At 38.2% G+C, this 23928-nt stretch overlaps 1 protein-coding gene across 1 annotated transcript in view; it reads right to left on the minus strand.

The window, feature by feature from the left end:
* YTHDF2 (YTH N6-methyladenosine RNA binding protein F2) overlaps positions 1–23928 on the minus strand; it is a 30189-nt gene that overhangs the window by 4440 nt on the left and 1821 nt on the right. The window contains exon 4 of the mRNA XM_055573928.1: positions 19644–21230. Within this exon, the coding sequence (XP_055429903.1) occupies positions 19644–21230 (1587 nt within the window). The remainder of the gene's footprint in view (positions 1–19643; positions 21231–23928) is intronic.

A 23928-nucleotide genomic window follows, 5' to 3' on the forward strand; every position in this document is an offset into this window, starting at 1 on the left:
TCCCTGGTGATCCAAAGGTTAGGGCTCCATGCTTCCACTGCAAGGGGCACGGGTTCAATCCCTGGTTGAGGAACTAAAATCTCCATGTGCCCAGTGGCTTGGCAAATTACAACATTTAAAATATTTAGTGAAAAGAAATTCAAAACAGCACTGTGAAACTGCACTTATTATAAACAAAGTTTGTTTCTCTTTATATAATGTGATACTAAATCCACAAACACCTGTGTTCAACTTTGCCTCCAACAAAACTATTCCTGAATTTAACCACACAATTATACCAAGAGGGCAAATACCATCTGTGTCCTAATGTAAACCTGTGTGACAGGTTTACTTTAAATCAGGGGTCCTAAAACACCACCCCACCCTACAGTCTGTCAGGAACCATACTATACAGCAGGAGGTGAGCAGCTGTGGTAGGGCAGGGGCCAGGGTACGGGCAAAACCGAAACACCCACACTATGGAAAAATTGTTTTCCACAAAACTGATCTCTGGTGCCAAAAAGGTTGGGGATCACTGCTTTAAATTATGGAAATTTCATGCAAACAACAAATGCCATTAGCTGCCTTAATCTCCTAATCAACATCAAGAAAATATCACATTGATCCAATTCAGCAAGCTGATTAAACTGCTCTTCTACTTCCAAATACAATTTTGATGTGTACACAAATAAGCTTACATATTTACAAATAAATATCCATCTTCTCAGAAATTGTAAAGATAATTAAGCATTCATATCTTGAAAAGTAAAATGAATTTGGCACCAATAATAAAACTGTAAATGTAAATAATAATAAAACTGTAAATGATAAACATAATAAAACTGTAAATGATTGACAGATTTTTAATATTACTAGATATTTTAAACATTAAAAAAAAAAAAAGAAAAAAAACTAGGGGGAATTCCCCAGCAGTTCAGTAGTTAGGCCTTCACACTTCCACTGCAGGGGACACGAGTTTGATCCCTGATCACCCTGATCAAGTTTGATCCCTGGTCAGGGAACTAAGATCCCGCAAACCATACAGCACAGCCAAAAAAGAAAATCAAAGCAAAACACAACAACAAAATCCCACAACTTGGCTAGAAACAGAAATGAATCAGATGACCCTGCTTGAAGGGCCCATGACTGCCCAAATCTATGATGATGTGAGCATTATTACACAGCCTTAATGATAAGTGATACGGTCCCATCACTTCATGGGAAATAGATGAGGAAACAGTGGAAACAGTGTCAGACTTTATCTTTTTGGGCTCCCAAATCACTGCAGATGGTGACTGCAGCCATGAAATTAAAAGACACTTGCTCCTTGGAAGAAAAGTTATGACCAACCTAGATAGCATATTCAAAAGCAGAGACATTACTTTGCCAACAAAGGTCCGTCTAGTCAAGGCTATGGTTTTTCCAGTGGTCATGTATGGATGTGAGAGTTGGACTGTGAAGAAGGCTGAGCACCGAAGAATTGATGCTTTTGAAGTGTGGTGTTGGAGAAGACTCTTGAGAGTCCCTTGGACTGCAAGGAGATCCAACCAGTCCATTCTGAAGGAGATGAGCCCTGGGATTTCTTTGGAAGGAATGATGCTAAAGCTGAAACTCCAGTACTTTGGCCACATCATGCGAAGAGTTGACTCATTGGAAAAGACTCTGATGCTGGGAGGGATTGGGGGCAGGAGGAGAAGGAGACGACAGAGGATGAGATGGCTGGATGGCATCACTGACTCGATGGACGTGAGTCGGAGTGAACTCCGGGAGTTGGTGATGGACAGGGAGGCCTGGCGTGCTGCGATTCATGGGGTCGCAGAGAGTCGGACACAACTGAGCGACTGAACTGGACTGAACTGAATGATAAGTGAACAACTATCTTAGTAATAACTGGGCAAGAATTTAGCAATGGATGCTAAATCTAAAGGGTGAATATTTGATGAGGAGCAAGATATTTATAGTCTCAAACTATTTTCCCACTTATTCAAAGGAAAACAGTACCTTTACAATGAAGAACCACGTGAATACCTTAAGTGATCAAAGTAAACACTACCAATTATGGCATAAACAGACATCTTATGCCTCCTAATGTGATGCGCTGAGGACAGTCACTTACGTAGTATTCCTGTCAGAAAAGCATAATCTGATTATACACTATGACGAAAGGAAACTTTAGACAAACCAAGGACAACATCTACAAAAACAGAATTCACATACTCTTCAGAAATATCATGTAAAAAACAAAAAGGGCGAATGGGTGGGATGCTGGTGTGTGATTACGTGTGTATAACTGCAGATTAAGAGACTAAAAAGACATAAAACTGAAAGGTCCTGTACTGGACCCTGGACCACAAAAAAATTGCTACCAAGGACATTAAGACAACTGGTAAAAATACGAATACCATCTGCAGATTAGACAACAGTACTGCATCAATGTTAAATTTCTTGATTCTGAAGAACTCCACTGTGGTCATAAATGTATGCTCTTCTTTTTAGGAACTATACAGCAAAGTATTGAGGAGAAAAGGGAATTTTCTCCTTGGAATGCCTTGGAATTTACTTTCAAATGATCCACAAAAAAATTTCACACACATCTCCAAAGAGAATGATGAAACAAATCTAGCAGAATATTACACTGGTAAATCTGGGTAAAGACTATTTGGGAGTTCTTTGCACTGTCCTTTAAATTTCTCCAAATTTGAAATTATTTCAAGATAAAAAGCTAATAAAATGTGGGACAATTAATTTAATTCTGCAAAAATTGGCTGCATTAAAAAGCTATGTTTGGGGACCTCCCTGGTGGTCCAGTGGTTAAGGCTCTGCACTTCCAATGCAGGGGGTGTTAGTTCCATCTCTGGGCAGGGAACTAAGACCCCACATGCAGGTGTAGCCAAGAAAAAATAAGTTAATGTTTAACAACTCATGAAACTTTGAAATGTGTTTATTTCCTCATATCTATACTAAAATCATCAAACATGAGAGTATTTTAGCAAACGAAAAAGAAACAAATCTGCCTATCAGCTTTTTACAAGTCTTTTAAAATGAGAAAAAATGACAGAAAAGATTGTAACACAAGGACCATTATTTTAACCATTTATTTGAGACATTAAAACCTTTTAGGTTTCTATAAAATACTTCTCTTACAATAGGTCTTTTCTTTTACTTGTTTGACTAGTTCTTATTACTGCAGGAATTCCAATAAATTGATTGCTTTGACAATCTATGGTCAAGACTTCATTTGTCAGATGTATTTATAACATTTCTAATCAACCAGTGCTACCGTGGTAATATTTAATAAAGAAAAACCTGGGGGTGAGACAGAAGAATGATGATAGATATACAATAAAAGGAAAGAGCAGAACACATAAAAGTAAGTTGAGACCTCCAAGGGGTCCAGGTCCCAGCTGGAACTGCCATAAGCACAAAATGTACTTGTCTTGCTGGACACTCCAGCTTTTATACATGGAGATGCTACTGATCCACCAAAGCAGGGGAAGTGGTAAGGCATATTGGCTTTCCCCAGTGGTGTCATCTTGCAGCCTATATTTACCACATTTTTTAAACCTGGTGTCATATGCAAGGCAGCTATAGTGTGATGAGTGGTAGGAACAGGATGGAGTGGCCAGTCTAGGTTAAGCCCCTATATAAGATCCTCAAGCACAAACACAAAATTAATCATGAAGTCCTAGTTAAACAGAAAACAGACCAAATGCTAAAAGGAAGGAAGATGCATTCCCAGAGCTTTACAATACTGTGATGTAATAAGGAATAAAGGAAAATAGCAGAGCAAGATTTTACTGAATTCACACTGCATCACAAAATTCCCACTAGAACATTGACCTAATCTTTAAATCAGTTCACAATCCCATTGTTCATTGTTCAATAAAAGAAAAAATCTTATGAAATTAAATAAGATAAATTTAAAGATATTAACCAAGAATATATAAGCCAGGGGAAGAAGTTTCTAGGCCTCAATATCTGGTCTGTCACTTAAAACAACTAGAGGTTAATACACCATCTATCCATCACATTTTAGTCTCTTCTCACCTTACATCTATGACTATAAAATGCAAAAATTCATTTTTTTAGGAAAAAAAATTTTTTTTATATTTCTTACAGGAAATATCCTAAAAGCCACAAAGTGGCAATGTTACTTAAAGTCTGCACATTTTAAATCTCTTTCTGAAATTCTTTAATTCTGCTTAATTATTCCTCTATTTAGCTTAATACCCTCTCTCATCTCTACTACCACTCCTCTCCCCACTTTTAAGCCACAAACACAGCAGGCACACACACATCTATTCATCAGATATAATTTTATTAACTTTAAAATCTGATGTTTATCCTCTGAAATAAAATTTACTTAACAGCCCTCAACTACATCTTATGTCCCCATGGTCCTTGGTAGATAAGAACACACACTTCACAACCTCTGGCTGAAAATAAGAAAATGGTAGACAGTTTAATATGAAAAAATAAGATTATACTAAAATAACTTTCACTGTTTTATATGGTTTATGGAATAAATCTTTTTTTTTTTTTGGTCCCGCTTTGAGATTTGTGGGATCTTATTTCCCTGATGACCACGGATTGAACTCCTGCCCTCAGCAGTGAAAGTGTAGAGTCCTAATCACCAGACTGCCAGGGAACTCCCTGAAAACAATCTTAATAATCCCTGATGTTGTTAATATATGCATTACATGAGTCTAAGGGCAGAAAGATCACAAGTTATATATAATTAATATTCTGCCTTCCCCATAATGAAGGAACAAAAATATCTTCCATCAATTCTCTAATTTAAAGCAGAGCTACAGCATTTTATCTAAAGTATCTTCTATTGTCTCCCTTTTGAGATTTTCTAGGTGCAGAAATGGACATTTAGTTGAAATAAACTTCTAGGAAATTACATAGGAGCACCAGGATGAAATAAATGCATTTAACTATTAACTTTTCCTACCATCACATTTACCAAGAGTTAGTAGCTGAACTCCTATATACATTTCACCAAAAGGGTTAGAAGTAAAAGCCTGGGTAATCTACTATTTTCAAGCCCTGAATAATTAAGTCTAACTAGTAACAGAACAAAGGGTAAGACAGATTACATTTTTTCAGTTATTCTTCAAAAATAACTGGCTCTCCAATAAGAAATACATTTGAACAAAAACTAATTTTACAATAAAATCAATTTCTGAAAACACTTCAGAATACAATTTAACAAATAAGGTTTTTTAATAGTTTGTCAGTCAAACCCCCCAGCTCCCAGCATTTGACAGTAAGTTCAGAAAATGAAGCAATCACTGAACATGCTTCCCAGCTATTTGATAAATGATGCAGCCTCCAGTTCGACCTTCAAAAATTTCCAGTGGAACCATCCTCGACACCTCCATGAATACCTCTCTAGTCCAAGCTACTGTGATCTCTCAATAGAACTTTGCTACAGACTCCTTTTAACTGATCTCTTTCAGTAGTGTGCCCTCCTCAGTCTGTTCCAAGAATGGGGACCCAGCAACATTATTAAGTACCATATCAAAAGTTACTGAAGAATTTGATGTTTGACCCAAAATAAACACAAATATGTGTATTTATGTGTGTATATATATATTTATATGCCTGAGATTATGGATAATATCAATAAAAGACCTGTAGGCAAATACTTCAGTCATATATATATATATATATATTTAATCCTAACAACTCAGTAAGATTCTCCCCCTATTTTCATAAAATACTAAGGCTCAAAAGGTTTACTTGCTCAAATCACTAAGAGGCAGAGAAGGTTCCTAGGCTTTTCACTACTATGTTAACAAAACCAGACTCTGTGATTCATGGTCAATCAATAATACCAACCTAATGAACAATATATAAATACCTAAGTTTTTTAAAAAGCCCTTCATACATAATATACTTCACAGAATCCCTTCCCATAACCCTCCAAAACTAATTACCTTTAAAAATCAGTTAACATCTTTGGACAACTTCAGGATGGATAGTGGCCACTAAATATTCCTTTAAATTATCTAACAACTCTAAACAATTAAGGTGCTCATAAAAAGGAAGATACAATAAAATAAGGTAAAACTTAAAAACATTAAAGCCTCTTAGAAGTAGCCATAATGTCTCTGAGGAGTAGATTACAGCATGAAGTTACACGCAGCATATTCAGTTACACTGCCACCTTTTAATGAAAAATTACAGGCAATTCACTGGAGGCTCATAATATTGATAGCTGATGAAAAATACTACTCAAAAGACCCTTTCAGCCTCAAGGTAGGCCACAGTATAAAAAGGTATACAGCCAGGCTTACCAGACACATATGACTTCTGACATTGTTTCCAAACATCAAGTCTTGAGACTAGCAGGCAGAGACCGGGAAAACTTTAGGCCAAAGGAAGAAACTTCCAGGAAAAATAAGCATGAGGAATTTGAGGTGGGGGACACACAAAAAACTGCCTAATTCATAATTTAAACATTCATAATTTAAATACAAGGGAATCAACTATGGAGCTGAGAAAATGCAGATTCCAAAGCCTCAGCTTCAAAGGTGCTCACTTAGTAGGAGAGGAAGGACAAGAATCTGTCATGTAGGTACTCTCAAATGGTAACTTGTAGGACTTCCTGGTTGGTGGTCCAGTGGTTAAGAATCTGCCTGCCAATGCAGGGGAGGTGGGTTTGATCCCAGAGCAACTAAGCCCGTGTGCCACAACTACTGAACTGGCACTCTAGAGCCTATTCTGCAGGAAACCTGCGTACAACTAGAGAAAGGCTACACACAGCAACAGCCAAAGATAAACAGTAAATAAAATTTCTAAAAACTTAAAAAAAAAAACAAACAAAAAAAAAACCCAAAGAACCATTTATGTTCTCCCTTACTCTTGCTGTCTGTCATTAGCAACAACTCTCACAAGGTTAGGGAGACACAATTTGCTCCATTTTTATGCTTGTGATGAGGGAAGTTTTAAACCTAAGTGCTTAAATAAAGGTTTAAGTTTCATTTAATTATGCTCTCCTCATATAAGCAACAAAGAGGTGACTGGCTATAGGTATCAAGAGATAATAGATCATTGCTGTTAGCTACTTTACTTTAAATGATAAATGTGAAGATTCAGCAAGACCAAAGAACAAAAAGCTTTGGAGCAAAACAAATTCAAGCTCTTTTACAACCTAGCCAGTCTCTTAAGAAAGTTATTCCTTTTTGAATCTCAATTCCCTAATTGTAAAATGAAAATAATCTTGGGGATTCCCCAGCATCCAATGGTTAAGAGGACTCTGCTTCCATTGCATGGCGCCCAGGTTTCATCCCTGGTGGTGGGATCCCCAGTCAGGATCCCCTCCCCTCCCTGAGCTTCACAGTGGGGCTAAATAACAAAACAAAACAAAACAAAACAAAACAAAACATAATCTTAACTATTCTACAGGATTGTTACAAGGCATCTGCAATAACATATGGAAAGTGCCTTATATAAACGTGCAAAAAAATGGCTAAATATGGGTAAATACCTGAGGTGTTAAGGGGGAAAAAGCAGGATTAGATAGTATATAGAATATGATAACTACATAAACCACTGAACTGTGTAGGAAAATCAGCCAAAATGATGAGTGGTTTTGTCAGAGCAGAGGAACTATGGGTCAGCTTTCATTTGCTACTTTTTTTTATAATTAGGTTATATTTTCAATGAAAAACAAATGCAATGGGAAATGTACAAATGTTAATATAAAATTGGCACACAGCAAATTTAACACAAATTAAAAACTCAGTATGCTATCCACACCAACTGCCAAAAAGGTCCACATGAAGACAAAAGCTTATATATGTCTACCCTTTATAAATGACTTCATGTTTTACACAAGTTATCTGTCCAAAATTTTCAGCTTTGACACATGTAGCAGAGTATTAAATATCTTGTTTCATAAGAACCAACAGGTATTACAACAGCAGTAAATGCAAGAGTTGGAAAGAGCAACTGCCTGCTTCTTCCCTTCCCTGCCCCCCACATTCAACAGCTGAAACTTGAAGACTTAGCCATTTTCTTCCTTCATCTTTCTTTCCACATTCTTTTTCTATATACATGTCCTTCCAGACCCAACTCAACTCGTCTTCCATAAAAATGACGACCCTGGTCTTGCTATTCTTTTCTTCTGTACTTAGTTTCATACTGTAAAATTAGCACTTTAATACACACTATCCAGCGATCAATGCAAAGAAATAGAGGAAAACAACAGAATGGGAAAGACTAGGCATCTCTTCAAGAAAATCAGAGATACCAAAGGAACATTTCATGCAAAGATGGGCTCGATAAAGGACAGAAATGGTATGGACCTAACAGAAGCAGAAGATATTAAGAAGAGATGGCAAGAATACACAGAAGAACTGTACAAAAAAGATCTTCACGACCCAGATAATCACAATGGTGTGATCACTGACCTAGAGCCAGACATCCTGGAATGTGAAGTCAAGTGGGCCTTAGAAAGCATGAACAAAGCTAGTGGAGGTGATGGAATTCCAGTTGAGCTATTCCAAATCCTGAAAGATGATGCTGTGAAAGTGCTGCACTCAATATGCCAGCAAATTTGGAAAACTCAGCAGTGGCCACAGGACTGGAAAAGGTCAGTTTTCATTCCAATCCCAAAGAAAGGCAATGCCAAAGAATGCTCAAACTACCGCACAATTGCACTCTGAGATCTCACACGCTAGTAAAATAATGCTCAAAATTCTCCAAGCCAGGCTTCAGCAATATGTGAACCGTGAACTTCCTGATGTTCAAGCTGGTTTTAGAAAAGGAAGAGGAACCAGAGATCAAATTGCCAACATCTGCTGGATCATGGAAAAAGCAAGAGAGTTCCAGAAAAACATCTATTTCTGCTTTATTGACTATGCCAAAGCCTTTGACTGTGTGGATCACAATAAACTGTGGAAAATTCTGAAAGAGATGGGAATACCAGACCACCTGATCTGCCTCTTGAGAAACCTGTATGCAGGTCAGGAAGCAAGTTAGAACTGGACATGGAACAACAGACTGGTTCCAAATAGGAAAAGGAGTACGTCAAGGCTGTATATTGTCACCCTGCTTATTTAACTTATATGCAGAGTACATCATGAGAAATGCTGGACTGGAAGAAACACAAACTGGAATCAAGACTGCCAGGAGAAATATCAATAACCTCAGATATGCAGATGACACCACCCTTATGGCAAAAAGTGAAGAGGAACTCAAAAGCCTCTTGATGAAAGTGGAGAGTGAAAAAGTTGGCTTAAAGCTCAACATTCAGAAAACGAAGATCATGGCATCCGGTCCCACCACTTCATGGGAAATAAATAGATGGGGAAACAGTGGAAACAGTGTCAGACTTTATCTTTTTGGGCTCCAAAATCACTATAGATGGTGACTGCAGCCATGAAATTAAAAGACACTTACTCCTTGGAAGGAAAGTTATGACCAACCTAGATAGCATATTCAAAAGCAGAGACATTACTTTGCCAACAAAGGTTCGTCTCGTCAAGGCTATGGTTTTTCCTGGGGTCATGTATGGATGTGAGAGTTGGACTGTGAAGAAGGCTGAGTGCCGAAGAATTGATGCTTTTGAACTGTGGTGTTGGAGAAGACTCTTGAGAGTCCCTTGGACTGCAAGGAGATCCAACCAGTCCATTCTGAAGGAGATGAGCCCTGGGATTTCTTTGGAAGGAATGATGCTAAAGCTGAAACTCCAGTACTTTGGCCACATCATGCGAAGAGTTGACTCATTGGAAAAGACTCTGATGCTGGGAGGGATTGGGGGCAGGAGGAGAAGGGGACGACAGAGGATGAGATGGCTGGATGGCATCACTGACTCGATGGATGTGAGTCTGAGTGAACTCCGAGAGTTGGTGATGAACAGGGAGGCCTGGCGTGCTGCGATTCATGGGTTCGCAGAGAGTCGGACACGACTGAGCGACTGAACTGAACTGATCCTATACTGTTTCATCTAAGACACCTCCTCCAATACACACCATCTTATACTACTTTATCTGTTATCTCCTCCCTAGGGTTAACTGGAGTTAAATTAGTTCAATTAGGGATTGTTTATTCAGCAAGGGATGAAAAGTATTAGGGCAATATTTACTGAGCTAGCTGTCAGCTCCTGCAGGCTTGCAGAATTCAACGGTGAAGAGATCACATTTGCTTTCCCTAATTCAGGTAACAGAGCTTTTTCTCCTCTACAATAAACTCCTAACTAGTGCAGGTGTCAGTCCTTATCATAAGTTCTTTAAGACAGTCAAAGCCAATGCTGTAGCATCCCCAGCTTCTGTGAGATGTTTTCTTAATCTCTCCCTTCCTCCAAGGCTAAATAACCAATACACCTAGATGAGATGTTGAAGCAGCAGATTCCTTTCGGTTCTTCAGTTTCAAAGCAGATCACCCCAACTCCCAATTCCACCTCCTTGCAGCGATTCATTCATTACAAAAAAATTCCTGTCCCATAGTGGGTTCCCAATTCTGCTTCACAGAGGAGGTACTTTGAAGATCACCCAGAGGGGAAAAAAAACACTGAGCATGTAAGAATCCTCCTGTAAAGCCGGTGACCTGGGTTCAATCCCTGGGTTGGGAAGACTCCTGGAGGAGGGCATGACAACCCACTCCAGGATTCTTGCCTGGAGAATGCCCAGGGACAGAGGAGCCCATAGGATTGCAAAGAGTCAGACACAAATGAGGCAACTGAGCACAGGACACATGTGAAATTAGCCATTCATGGGGTTCTGAGCAAGTGTTTGGAGCAGAAAAAAAAAATTGCAATGTTAAAAAGTCTGAAAACTTATAGGACTAATCTTTACTTCTGGTAGATAAGCAAAATGGTTCACATCTCAGTAATTCTTGGTTTATACTACTCAGAGTAAATACAAATAGTAAATGATTCTAAAATTGTTAACCACTCCTTGTCCCAAACTATTCAGGTCTGGAAAAATGGCCCCCTCTAGATCAATCTTTACCCCTATCAAAAACAAAATACTGGACTTCCCTAGTGGTACAGTGCAGAAGAACCCACCTGCCAATGCAGGGGACACAGGTTCCATCCCTGGTCCGGGAAGATTCCCCATGCCTCAGAGCAACTAAGCCTTGTGCGCCACGACTATATAGGGCCTAGGGCAGCAACTACTGAAGCCCAAGCACCTAGACCCTGTGCTCTGCAACAAGAGAAGCCACCGCAATGAGAAGCCATCGCACCGCAACTAGAGAGCAGCCCCCGCCCACTGCAACTAGAAAAAGCCCACCACACAACCAACCAAGACCCAGTGCATAAATAAATATAAAAAAGAAAAAAGAACCATAATACTGACATTTTCAATACTCAATTGTATTTCAGAAACTGTTATATGGTCTAATTCACCAAAACAGCCAACACTAACTAAACAGAAGCTGGTCTTACTTCATTAAATCTCTTTAAGACTTAGTTGGAATAGACAGCTTGGAAAACTTTGCAGGTTGGGAAGGGTTAGAAAACTACAGAAACAACAAATGCAGAGTCTGTTGAATAATGTGTGGAGGACAAAACCTTCAAACCCTTAACCAAGCACTCCCATGTTACTTTTATTCAGATAGTTGCTGGCATTTGCAGTCATCTGCTACCTCTCTGCAGTCTCTGAATAAGTTGATTATACCCCACTGTTTGAAATTCTACTCAAGATATAGCCCTTTCCTGGTTCTCTTTAAAACTCAAACTACTCCCTCTCAATCTCTCTCACTTGCTCCCTCTTTAATTCATCCTTTAAATTGTGTTACTGCTGGGGGTTCTTTCTTTGGCCCTCTTCTCTCACTGCACATTGGCTCTGGAACCACAATAAGTAGAACATCAGCTCTGCTTTCTTAGTTTGGGTAACTGTGCAGAGGTATTTACTCTTCAGAGTTCTCTAGTCTTCATCTGTAAAACTGAGGTAAGTTGTACCTACACCACAATGATAGAATTAGATGAAAACATACATAAAAATATGTATTCAGGACAGCTGCATACTATAGATACTATAGAACTTATAATTTCGGCCATTATTTTTATTACCAATATTCTTAAGAATCTTAAACTCATCCATGACTTTACCTACACTGAGGGCTGAAAACTTCCAAATTTCTATCAGCAGACCTCTCTCGTGAGCCCAAGATCCTACCATCAACTGACTGTACTACAGGTACCCCTAATTCTATTTCCAAAAGCCAACATATCTCCAAACCCTAATCTGCTGCTCATAGTACTAAGTTTTTTTTTTTTTTAAATAACTATCAGCAAATGTTTCTATCACATTTCCCCATTCCCCCTATCTTGATTCAGGCTCTCAGTGTCTTTCTCCCAACTACTGTAAAAAACTCTCACTTGGCCTCTGAGTCACCTCTACCTCTCTCTATTCATTTAACAGATGATTTTAGTTGCATTGCTAACCTGAGTTTCCAATTTCCTACCTATAAATTTTGTCTCTGAGAGTTGGTGCAGGAATTAAAGTAAACTATGAAAGTGCCTAACAAAGTTAGTGCCCATTACTGACTTAAGACAACTGAAATGAAGACGTATGTCAAGACTTCATTCACTGGCTCATCAATCTGAACTACCTTGCTAAACTGGATAATGACTGTCAAATTGTGGAAGACTAATTCCTCAAATTTTGTGTTATTCAAAATATGTTAGGATAGAGACATAAGTGTATTTAATCTGCATTAAGGGAGCTCCCTGGTAGTCCAGTGGTTAGGACCCCGCACTTTCACTGCAGGGAACATGGGTTTGATCCTGAATGCCTCACGGCAAATCTGCATTAATATTTTCTCTATCACTTTTAAGTCTAGACAATCAACAAAAATCAAGCCCTGATTTGTATACAGCATTTGCCAATTTCTGTAGTGTCAATAACATAGCTGACCTCAAACTAAAAATGGGCTATCTATAGGGCTAAGAGACATGCAATTGCAGTGTATTATACTGATACAGACATAACTTCAAGATTGATTAATTTAAATATTATGGTTTAATGGTAATAACAGTATTCTAAATTTATGTAGTTTAATTTACATTTCAAATTGTAGTTTATAATGTAATTAAAGAAATAGAAATCTAAAACACCTATTAATACAATGTATTTAATTTTTAAATTCATATAATTTGTTTAATGATTGTGTTTAACTGGCTTGCTAAAATTCTTGAAACCTAAACAGCTGCCTCACAATGAGCAAGCTCAAGCACATTATTGGACTTGGACACTGAAATACCAACTCCACCACTTGTACCTATGAGATCTCTATACAGAACCTCTTTGAGCCTGCTTCCTCATCTAAAATGAGAATGATATACTAGATGGGAAAGCTAAACTTTTATGTGCAACAAGTTCCAAGCACTGTGCTATCATTAAGTGCTTATTATCCCCTTACTCATTCTATTTGATACAGACCAAATGCTGTTTCCTCCATGAAGCCTTTCTTAATTTCCCCAAACTTACCACTTCTCCAGAAAGCCAAACTATTTCTTCATCCCTCTGTTACAGCTCTTATCTCATATTTTATCCATTTTGTTGTCCACTTAACAACACTATTTGGTCCTAAGACAAAGATGGTGCCTTGTTTATCTGTTCTATCCCAGCAATTAACACAAACACATTTGTTGAAAGGGATACAAACAAAGGGCATGCTTCAAAAAGTTCCAAATTCAGCGTCACCTATCCTCTTTTGGTCCTCCTTTAAGAAGGCTACAGAGAGGCATTTCATCTATCCACAAAGCAAGGAAGGTGAGTAATACAAATAGAATTCCCTCAATCCTATTAGCAAAAAGATAAATAAATTTATCTGCAAGACAGAAAACATAGACTGCCTTAGAATTTTACAAAACATTCAAGTTTGCCATCCTGATTAAAACAGGATGCCCACTCACTAGTTCTGAAGAAGTAATTTAAAAAAACAGGAGTGGGATATTGTTAAATGGAAAGAATAATACTCCCTGGTTATTTATTTTTTAAAGATTTAATAAAACAATACATGTAGCTAAAGTGATGGCTTTTTCCTTTCTGATTTTTTTATCACCAAAACTTCGATATTTTAAATTTTTTTCTGAAATTGAAAATGAAGTCAATATTTGTAAACAAAGAACTGAATGTCCAAGTTAAAGGGTGAGGGGGGAAAATGAGAGCTGAAAGAAAAAAAAAAAAACAACTTCCTTATAAAGAGAAATATTACTTGTGCCAACACTACAGTAAACCTAGATTTTTTTTTTTTTTCTTTAAAAAGGAAACAATTATGTGGTAATCACCTCTGTGTTTCTTTACTAAGTCTTTATTACATTTTAGATAAGCTTTTCATTAACACACAATAAATATATTAATAACTACCCAGACACCTAATCTATACTAAGATCCACTGAGAATTCACAAATCCTTTCTGTCATCTATCTTCTTCTAGCCTCAAGCCCTTTTTTATATTTTATATGTAGTAAGTATTTAAGTCAGAAATTATAGAACACAAACAAAAATAAGGTCTTCCAAAAAAGACCTCTTTTGTATCATCAATTCCTCTCCATGAACCTCAAATGTTATCAAGCCACCTAACTCTCTCTTCCTGGAGAAGGAAATGGCAACCCACTCCAGTATTCTTGCCTGGAGAGGAGCCGCCTGGCAGGCTAGTCCATGGGATTGCAAGAGTCGGACAGGAGTAAGCCACTGGGGAGAGAGAGAGAACCCTCTCTTAACCCTCAATTTCTCTGATCTAAACTACCCCATATGTGAATCTTCTTTACAATTTATCTAATAAAAGTCCTTTGGGTCTCTTCTTCAAACCTTCCTGTGACTAAGACTCCATTTTTAGAAAAGTTCTCTCTTTTATTTACAAAAATTTTCCTCCCTATAACCTCTATCCATTGATTCTAGTGCTGTCACTGACATGAAGAATAAGCCTACCAGAGTTTTTAAAAAGTTATATTCCCCTTCTAAATCACCTCTACCAAGCTAAACACTATGATGAGAAATAAGATATAAGAAAGCATGTCTAAAACACACTGTGGGAAGAAGTGAGCTGTATACATACAGTAATAGTACAGGTCCACCTTTACTTCTACAAGTTTCCCACTGCCTTTCATGTGAAGGTTACATCAGGGACCTCTTCCAACCTGATTCAAATTAGACCCTACCCTTCATACCTGTTTTTTTAAGCCAACTTTGTATCCATCTCAATAGATTCCTTCTACATCCAACTAAATGCAAATCAACTCCCTTTTCCTCAACTGATCTCCAAACTTCCTTACGAGAAACACATCTGACAATCTCCAATTAGACTTCTTCTTGAACTATACAAGAATTCCTATTCCAAATTATCTATACAGATTTGAGCTGTTCTGAAACTATGTTCACTCTTTTCAAAACATCTCTGGCTATCCTCTACGTATCTTTTAAGGCACAGATCAGAGATCACTTCTTCAAAGATTCTTCTATGATCAATCAACCCACACCCCAAACTGGGTTAGGCAATCTTCAAGCTTTCAAACTGGCACCCTGTGCATACCTTGAGAAAACACTTTCCATTTTGTACTGTTATGTGTCACTAATGTAAGGCTCCCTGACAAGACTCCTCTGATTTTTCTGTAAAGTCTAACACATTGTAAAATTGTTCAAAGAAAAGATAAATAACTTCATCTCAATTCTTACACACCATAATAAATTTTCATTACATCCAAACACAATTAAGTCTCCATTTTTAAGTCCTCTGCTTGAAAATTTGAATCCTAGAGGTAAAAAAATCCTACTATTCTCACTTACTAGTAATGGAATTTTTTAATATTAAAAAAAATTTTTTTTAAACCTTAAGCTGTTGTCATTATAATCACATTTTCTCTAGATTTGTCTCTCCTAAATTCCACTGAGCTTTCCAGTTAAACAACTGGATAAACCCTTACCCAGGTATCTGGCTGAGTCTAATGTTGGGCTAGGCTTTAAGAGAATTACACAGCCCTTAGTCCCCTCTACTAAACTATCATATTTGTTGTTATTGTTTAGTCGCTAAGTCATGTCCGACTCTTTGTGACCCCACGGACTGTAGCCCACCAGGCTCTTCTGTCCATGGGATTTCCTACGCAAGAACGCTGGAGTGAGCTGCCATTCCCTTCTACAAGGGAATCTTCTCCACCCAGGGTTCAAACCCACATCTCCTGCATTGACAGGTGGATTCTTTACCACTGAGCCACCAAAAAAGCCTCTCTTATTTTTGCCTAAAGTTAAAAGGCTAGAAAGATAAAACCAAGCCAACTATTTTATGAGGTTTATAAACAAAGTCATCACTAATGCAAGGAGTAACTCTCCCTCTATTCCAGCCTACTCCAAAGTTGAGATAAAGGGAAAAATTGACTGTCGCTGCCTTTTGAATATCTGACAGAGCTCTCTCAACAAAAAAAATTTTAAGAAAAAGGCTCATGGCAATGTATAGCACAGCCAAGATCTTCAAAAAGCATATACTTTGACCCAGCACTTAAGGACAGGTGTGAATCAATATTTATATCTTAGAATGTTACAGTGAGTGAGTGAAAGCCACTCAGTCATGTCTGACTCTTTGTGACCCCATGGACCATAAAGTCCATGGAATTCTCCAGTTCAGAATACTGAAGTGGTAGGTAGCCTTTCCCTTCTCCAGGGGATCTTCCCAACCCAGGGCTCGAACCCAGGTTTCCCATATTGCAGGCAGATTCTTTACCAGCTGAGCCACATGGGAAGCCCAAGAATACTGGAATGGGTAGCCTACCCCTTCTCCAGAGGATCTTCCAGACCCAGGAATTGACCCAGGGTTTCCGGCATTGTAGGCGGATTCTTTACCAACTGAGCTATCAGGGAAGCCCCCTTGCATGTTTACAACATGTTTACAACATTTTAGCCGGGAAAAAAGTATAAAGAAGCTGACATACTCAACAGGGACTGGAGAATTATAATAAATCTTTGATAGAATACTATGAAGCCTTCAAAAGTGATGTCACAGAAGAAATATTTAACAATTAGGGTCAAGTTCTAAACAAATGCAGAAAGAGTTTACAAAACAGTATCCGAGCAACAAAGTAAACCACATATCGAAGTCACTCAAATTTGCTGGAAGCATCAAGCTAAGAGATTCGAGCCAGATAGATCTTGAAAAGGTTTTATGATATTGAATTAGATCATGTGACAGAACAAGGCAAAAATGGGTGTAGTTCTGCTTCACTGTGTTCTGCCAAGAAACATGCCCAATCACGGAACTTTAGAACAGCTGTGACATCATTTTCAGGATGAAGTATTAAGTATTTCCCTACTGACTGAGTTACCATTTGGTCAAAAGATCTTTTGCAATCTTGTAAATAATACCAAGGCAGACAAACAAACACCCCACTTAAGGGAGTTTACTGCTTCAATGAGCTATCAGTCCCATTCTCATGAAACTTATTTTATCTTGGAAGCCTAACAAACTAAAAAGTACAGTTTACAGTCAGTTATGTAAGCATGTTAAAGAATAACAGTGGGCAACACAGGAGTAAGGCAATACTGACTGAAAGCGTAACTGGATTTGGAAGCAATCATAGGGACCTTCCTGAAACCTCAGCAAGTTTTTCTTACAGAAAGTAAACTAAAAAGTAATCTGACACAAGTATAATAGCTTTTATTTTTATTTTTGGTGATTAGTTCACCTGAGAACAATTAGGATACTCATTCATCAAAAGTCTTTATGGAAGATCCATCAGTTACCTTAACAAAGACCCTAGCTTGATTACTACACTCACTCTTTGAAAATACAAGGCTGGTCAATGTATCTTACACCTTCTTATGAAGTTTTATCATTCACTGAACCACTCAAGTGAATTTAATACTTGATAAAGACTGAACATAAGTTAACAATCCTCAAACTTGCTACTTCAATTTTAAACAGCTTCCCCACTAGTTCTAATATACACAGAATGATCTTAACAGTTATGCTGTACATTCCAAAAAATAGTCCTGTCTTTGCCTTCTTACTTTTAAAACCACAAAATGTAGAACAGAACTTTGCAGATGAAAGCAAGTAGGTTCTTAATATATGACACTATGCATGTTGCAAGCGATTAAATCAAGCACCTGGATGCCCCTCACACACATTAATAATCTGCTCCGCCATTACATGATGCCCCAAAAGCCACAGTCTCCTCTCTTGTTCCTCCAGAAAGAGAAGCCTGTACAGACATACTTAGAGCCTTTCACAAGTTTGGCAAAAATAATCAACTATCTTTTTTCTACAAGATTATGGAGAATTTTAAGTTAAATTATTAAAACTCTAGGAAAGGAGCAAGTTTTTTCTGACAGCCAACTTTTCAGTAATCTGGCTCTATCTCCACAATACTTTCAGCATCACTGACAAGTATATCTTTATTTCTTATTTGTCTGTACATACAGGAAGATAAAAGTCAACCATCCTGTTTTAGGCAACTACAGACCTCTGATTCTGTATTACGGAGGTAGAGAATCTACCTGAGCAAAGTTATTCCTTTGAGCAGTCCTCCTTTACAGAAGCAAAAGAAGTGCCTCAGGTCCTAGATCAAGTACAGAAGATCCCTATGAATTAATGACCAATTCAAGCAGAATATATTTACATAACTGTTGCTGCTGCTAAGCTGCTTCAGTCGTGTCCAACTCTGTGCGACCCTATGGACGGCAGCCCACCAGGCTCCTCCATCCATGCGATTTTTCAGGCAAGAGTACAGGAGTGGGGTGCCACTGCCTTCTCCACATAACTGTTAGGTTTTGTTTATTTGACATTTGAAACTAACCACTCAGGATTCTATCATTAATGAAAAAATTTTTAAAGTATTATCTCCTCGCCATTATCTTTTCACCTACTTTCTACATTTAAATATGTTTAAGTTCTGGATAATACATGATCTGCCCTGACCAGTATTTTATCATTTGTTTACGGTCCTTACACACTCAGTGCACAGGACCAACTCTTTCAAATATATTCAACCTTTTAGTATAGACCTATTCCCCATCACTCTGTCCAAGATAACCACCTGTTACAGAGAAACAAGAAAGTGGATCTTTAGGAATACAGCAAAATGTTAAGAACAAGAGGCCAGCTTTTTCCGACCATCTGTTTTTCAAGTTTTATACAATAAACAAACTTTTCTAATGGGAAAAATATCTTGAAAAAAAAAATGATTAAGCAGAACACTACAAAAGATAGGAACAAGGAAGAAAGTTCTGAAAAACATCCTCCTTAACACTGTCAGTTGTCAGCAGGCAGGCAGAAATGTCAGGGCTTGGTGACTCTTGAAAATAACCAAGTACCCAGCTAGGCCAAAACCTGCAACAGAATTTTTATCTTTTTCTCTGCCACATTACAGCCTCAATCTTTTCCTACTTTCAGTTCTGTTTCTTTCACTTCAATTACTCCCTTTGTGTACTTTTCAGACTCACTCTTCACCTGTTCCTGCATAGTCAGTTTCTCTATGGTTTCTGCTTTCCTTTAACTTAAGCCCACATTTCTGTCCCCTATTAATGTTCCCACACTCTTTCACACTAAGGTTCAAATAATAAGACCAATTAGCCTCCCATAAAGACTTGAACTGTTAAATGATACTTGTGTTATTTACAGAGCTTTTATTAACGATTCAGTATTATACTTCTCCTGTTCTCTCTAGTTCCTTCTCCTTCCCTTAAAAGTTTTAAGAAGGGTAAGTTGGTTACCTTTTTAACACTTTCTTCTTCCTCTTGGCGTTTCTCATAGTGTGAGAAGTCATCAAAAATGGAAGTGGTGTGCTTGTAGCTGGCTATGATTTTCAACACCTGCTTAGCTTTTTCCAGAGGCACTTCCTGAGTGTCCCTGGAGTTGGTCACTGGTTTATTCTCGTTGTTCTCTAGGCGAATGTGTCGCAGTTGGCTATTGGGAACGTCCTTCACAAAAATCCACCTGACATCAAAACGGCCCTTCCATTTGTCCTGGGACCACACACCTGCACATGTGTTGTAGTCCACAGCAGATTTCATTTCTGCGACACCACAGAAGTGTCCACTGCCGTTGACACTGAAAAGTAAGTAAACGGGGCCTTTCCCGTTCATGGAGCGATAAGCAGCATCCAGTCTCTTGTTACCATGCTCTGTGCTGCACCAGATATTATACTTAATGGAACGGTGGATATCGTCCTCGGAGTAGCTCTTAATGATGAAAACCCGGCCGTGTTTCAGATTCCAGTCAAAATCCTTGGGGTTATAGTTATTAATGGACCGCAGCTTCTCCAAGACCGGATGAGGTTCTGAAGGAGTAGATCCAGATCCAGCCTGAGTCTGTCCTACTCCATTACCATCCACCCCATTATGACCGAACCCACTGCCACGGTTCCGAGGTGCTACCCAGCGGGTTGGCTGAGCTGCCTGCTGCTGCACTGAGAGCTGAGCAGGCTGTGGTGGAGGTGGAGGCAATGGCTGCGTCTGTTGCCCTACTGATGCCTGAGCCACTGGTGGGCTATTGTTAGCCTGCTGACCTACAGGCTGCGGAGACCCTTGGGTTGGCTGCTGACCTATATTCTGAACCAAAGCCTGTGAGGGGGCTTTTGCCACAGGACCCTTGTTATCCCAAGTTCCAATATCCATGTTATGCTTTATTGGGGGTGGTGGAAGACTTGACCCTGCAATGCCATTCTTGGTCTTCAACTTGGGTTGCTGTTTCGCAGGCTTGCTAGCAATATCAGCCCAAGATGCTGGTTTTGGTGGAGCAATAGTAGCTGGAGGCAAACTATTGGAAGCCACGATGTTACTAGTAATGGACCCACTACCAACAGCAGAGCCTACAACTTTTGGAACATTGCTTGCAACTTCTGTGCTACCCAACTTCAGTGCTGCCATCCCTTGGTCTATAGTATTCATGCCAGGAGCCTTATTGAGGGTCTCACTGGCAAAAGCTGACTGTCCATCAATCATGGCTCCACCTAAGGAGCTAGGTGCATAAGCATAATTGCTACTATATCCAGAACTCTGAGTAGACTGTCCCTGAGAACTGTTATTTCCCCAAGCTGAGAAGTCAATCCCACTGGGAAAAAAATTAAAACCATGCTGACCAAGAAATGGAGTGCTACCCAGGGCTCCTGGTTGTCCAAACATTGCATCTGGTAGAAAGTGAGGCTCTCCGTTGCTGAGCTGTCCGTAAGAAGTTAGATAGGGCATGGCTGTGTCACCCCCAGTAGACCAAGCAGCTTCACCCAAAGAATAGGAGAAGCCAATGGAGGGACTGTAGTAACTGGGTAAGTAGGAATCTGACATGGCAGTATATGCATTATTCTGTGGAAGGAAAAAAAAAGGCAAATTAGAACTAAATACAAAAATAAATAAAACAACCAGGACATTTCCTCTCCGAATTATTCATACAGTACAAACATTTCAGCCATTACCATAAAAATGAGTGTTTTTTTTTTTTTTCAGATGGTCTCTTCCCATAAACTTGCTGGTATTTTTATAGACTAAGATATTTTGGTTTAATCGTTGAAGTTTAAACATTTAAAACTAAACTGACATACAGTGAACACAGGCCTTAGCTTTTAGTGATTCAATTCAGAAAAGGGAAAACCCAGCATCTCACCAAGTGCAAGTCCTGTTCTGTGAGAAAGAATGTGTGCTTAGCTGCTCAGTCGTCTCTGACTCTTTGAGACCCCATGGACTGTAGCCCACCAGGCTTGTCTGTCCACGGTGATTCTCCAAGCAAGAATACTGGAGTAGGTTGCCATACCCTCCTCCAGGGTATCTTCCCAACCCAGGGAGAACCCAGGTCTCCCACATTGCAGGTGGATTCTTTACTAGCTGAGCCACCAGGGAAGCCCAAGAATACTGGAGTGGGTAGCCTATCCCGTCTCCAGAGGATCTTCCTGACCCAGGAATGGAACCAGGGTCTCCTGCATTGCAGGTGAGTTCTTTACCATCTGAGCTACCTGGGAAGCCCGCTCTCTGAGGATACCTTTATTAAAACCACTTTCTCTGGACTGAAGGAATGGGAATACTGGCAGAACAGAAGAATATTCAAAAGAGTTTCCTATTAAAACTGCATTGTATAACAAATAAAACAACAAAAAGAACTAGAAATTTCAATTTCTATCCCCAAAATCTGTGCAGCCATTACCCAACCATAAACCAAAAAGAAAAGTTCAATACATCTAGTTTATAATATAGCTTTCTGGCAGACCATCTGAGAACATCAGAAGACGCCACTATTTAATCATAACCTGAAATTTTAAAAAATGAAAAAAAAAATTATAACCTGGAAAGAAAGTGCACAGTGGCTTCCAGAGGATTCAAAACTAAACAAGTATTGCTATTTGTTCTGTTTCATCTATAAAAGTAAAGGCTGTAGCTAAAATGTACACTTAACTTTTCCATTAAAAACAGGAATTAATTTCTAAAGGCATGGTACAGTCCATATCTTTTAAAAAGGAATCATCCTTGATAATAACAACCAGAAAAAGTTTTACCCAACTAGTCTTCACATTAGAAAACATTACATTGTAAAAACATTCTTTCATCTGTGCTGACAGTATTTTAACTTTTTTTTAAATAAACCCTACAACTCACAAAGTAGTCCCTTAAATCAAAGTAACAGATACATACAATTGGTTTCTATACACGCAGAGTCAGCTCAACTCAAAAATAGAGTGCTTTATCCTAACTTCAAAAGAGCTCTGGTATCTAAGAATCCACTAACTAATCAATAGGGAATGTTGTTCTTGATAACTATTAATATGCTAGGTCTGTATTAGTTTGTATTATCAAAGCCAAGAGTACTTCTCCCTGGCCACTAAAAACACATCTCTTGAAGATTAAATTTTTCAACAAATGCAGTTTAATTAAATAGTGGTGCTTTTCTCTACCAATTTAAAACTTTCTTTTAAAAAACTAAGTGACATATACCCTCAAGTTTACAAAAAATCTAAGTCTCAAAGATAGTGTTATAATTTTAACAGCCCCAAATTCATTATAAATAAGAAATTCAGTCTACACTTAATAGATTAAGCCTGAAGAATTATTTCAAATAATGTGATAAAAATTGGTTAAAAAAATACATGAAATACTTGACAAACTACAAAGATTCTTAAATTATGTCTTCTCAACCAAAATTTATATACCACCCCCCAAGTTTTTCAAGACATTTAAGTTTTAGCTTTCTTTTTAATAAAACAAATGCACTCATTATCACAGGTTATGCTATTATAACAGCTGAATACCTACACCTGATCTGGCAGGTTCCCACATGCCCCTGAGCTCAAAACTGAATTACACAATGTTTCACAAGAACTACCTAGAATTATGTTTCCAAATGCTCTCCCTCTCCCTGTTATGATTATGTAAGCAAACTACTTCAATAGCAGGAACCCAGTGATAGTTCATTCCTCTACTTCCTTCCCTACTTTTCCTGATTAACTGGTTGTCTTCTGTAAAAACTTTTCCCCAATCACTTAAGTGGTTTCTACACTTTCAATGCAGAAACTTTTACATAAGGAATCAGAGAGTTTTACGTAAGAATTAGGCCCAAACATGCACTCTCACTAACATGTCAAGTTATTTCAAACTATTATATACACCACAGAGCATCTGTTCAGAATTTATATAAATGTTCCATAAGCTTCTCTATCTTCTAGGATATTTCGAATGAGTTACTGTCAATTTTCCTTTTGGCTAATTAGTCTGGGGAGTTATATTTATTAGATACAACTTTGGGGCTGTGTCTTTGGGATTCAAAATACTAATACAAAAACTGCCAAGTCAAAACATTTTGTGTGCACAGGTCATGTTCATACATGAACCTACATGCAACTCATCTTCACATTAGAAGATAATTACATTGCAAAAACTGAATTCCATTATTCTTGATCTATCTTTGTGCTAAACACTATCTTATATTACTTTAAATCCATTTTGTAAATTCTATAGCTCCCCAAAGAAACCAACGTGAAAAATGTTTTGGGGGTGAAAATATTTAACACAGAAAAGT

The sequence above is a fragment of the Bubalus kerabau genome, chromosome 3 (genome assembly GCF_029407905.1).
Source record: "Bubalus kerabau isolate K-KA32 ecotype Philippines breed swamp buffalo chromosome 3, PCC_UOA_SB_1v2, whole genome shotgun sequence".
NCBI lineage: Eukaryota > Metazoa > Chordata > Mammalia > Artiodactyla > Bovidae > Bubalus > Bubalus kerabau.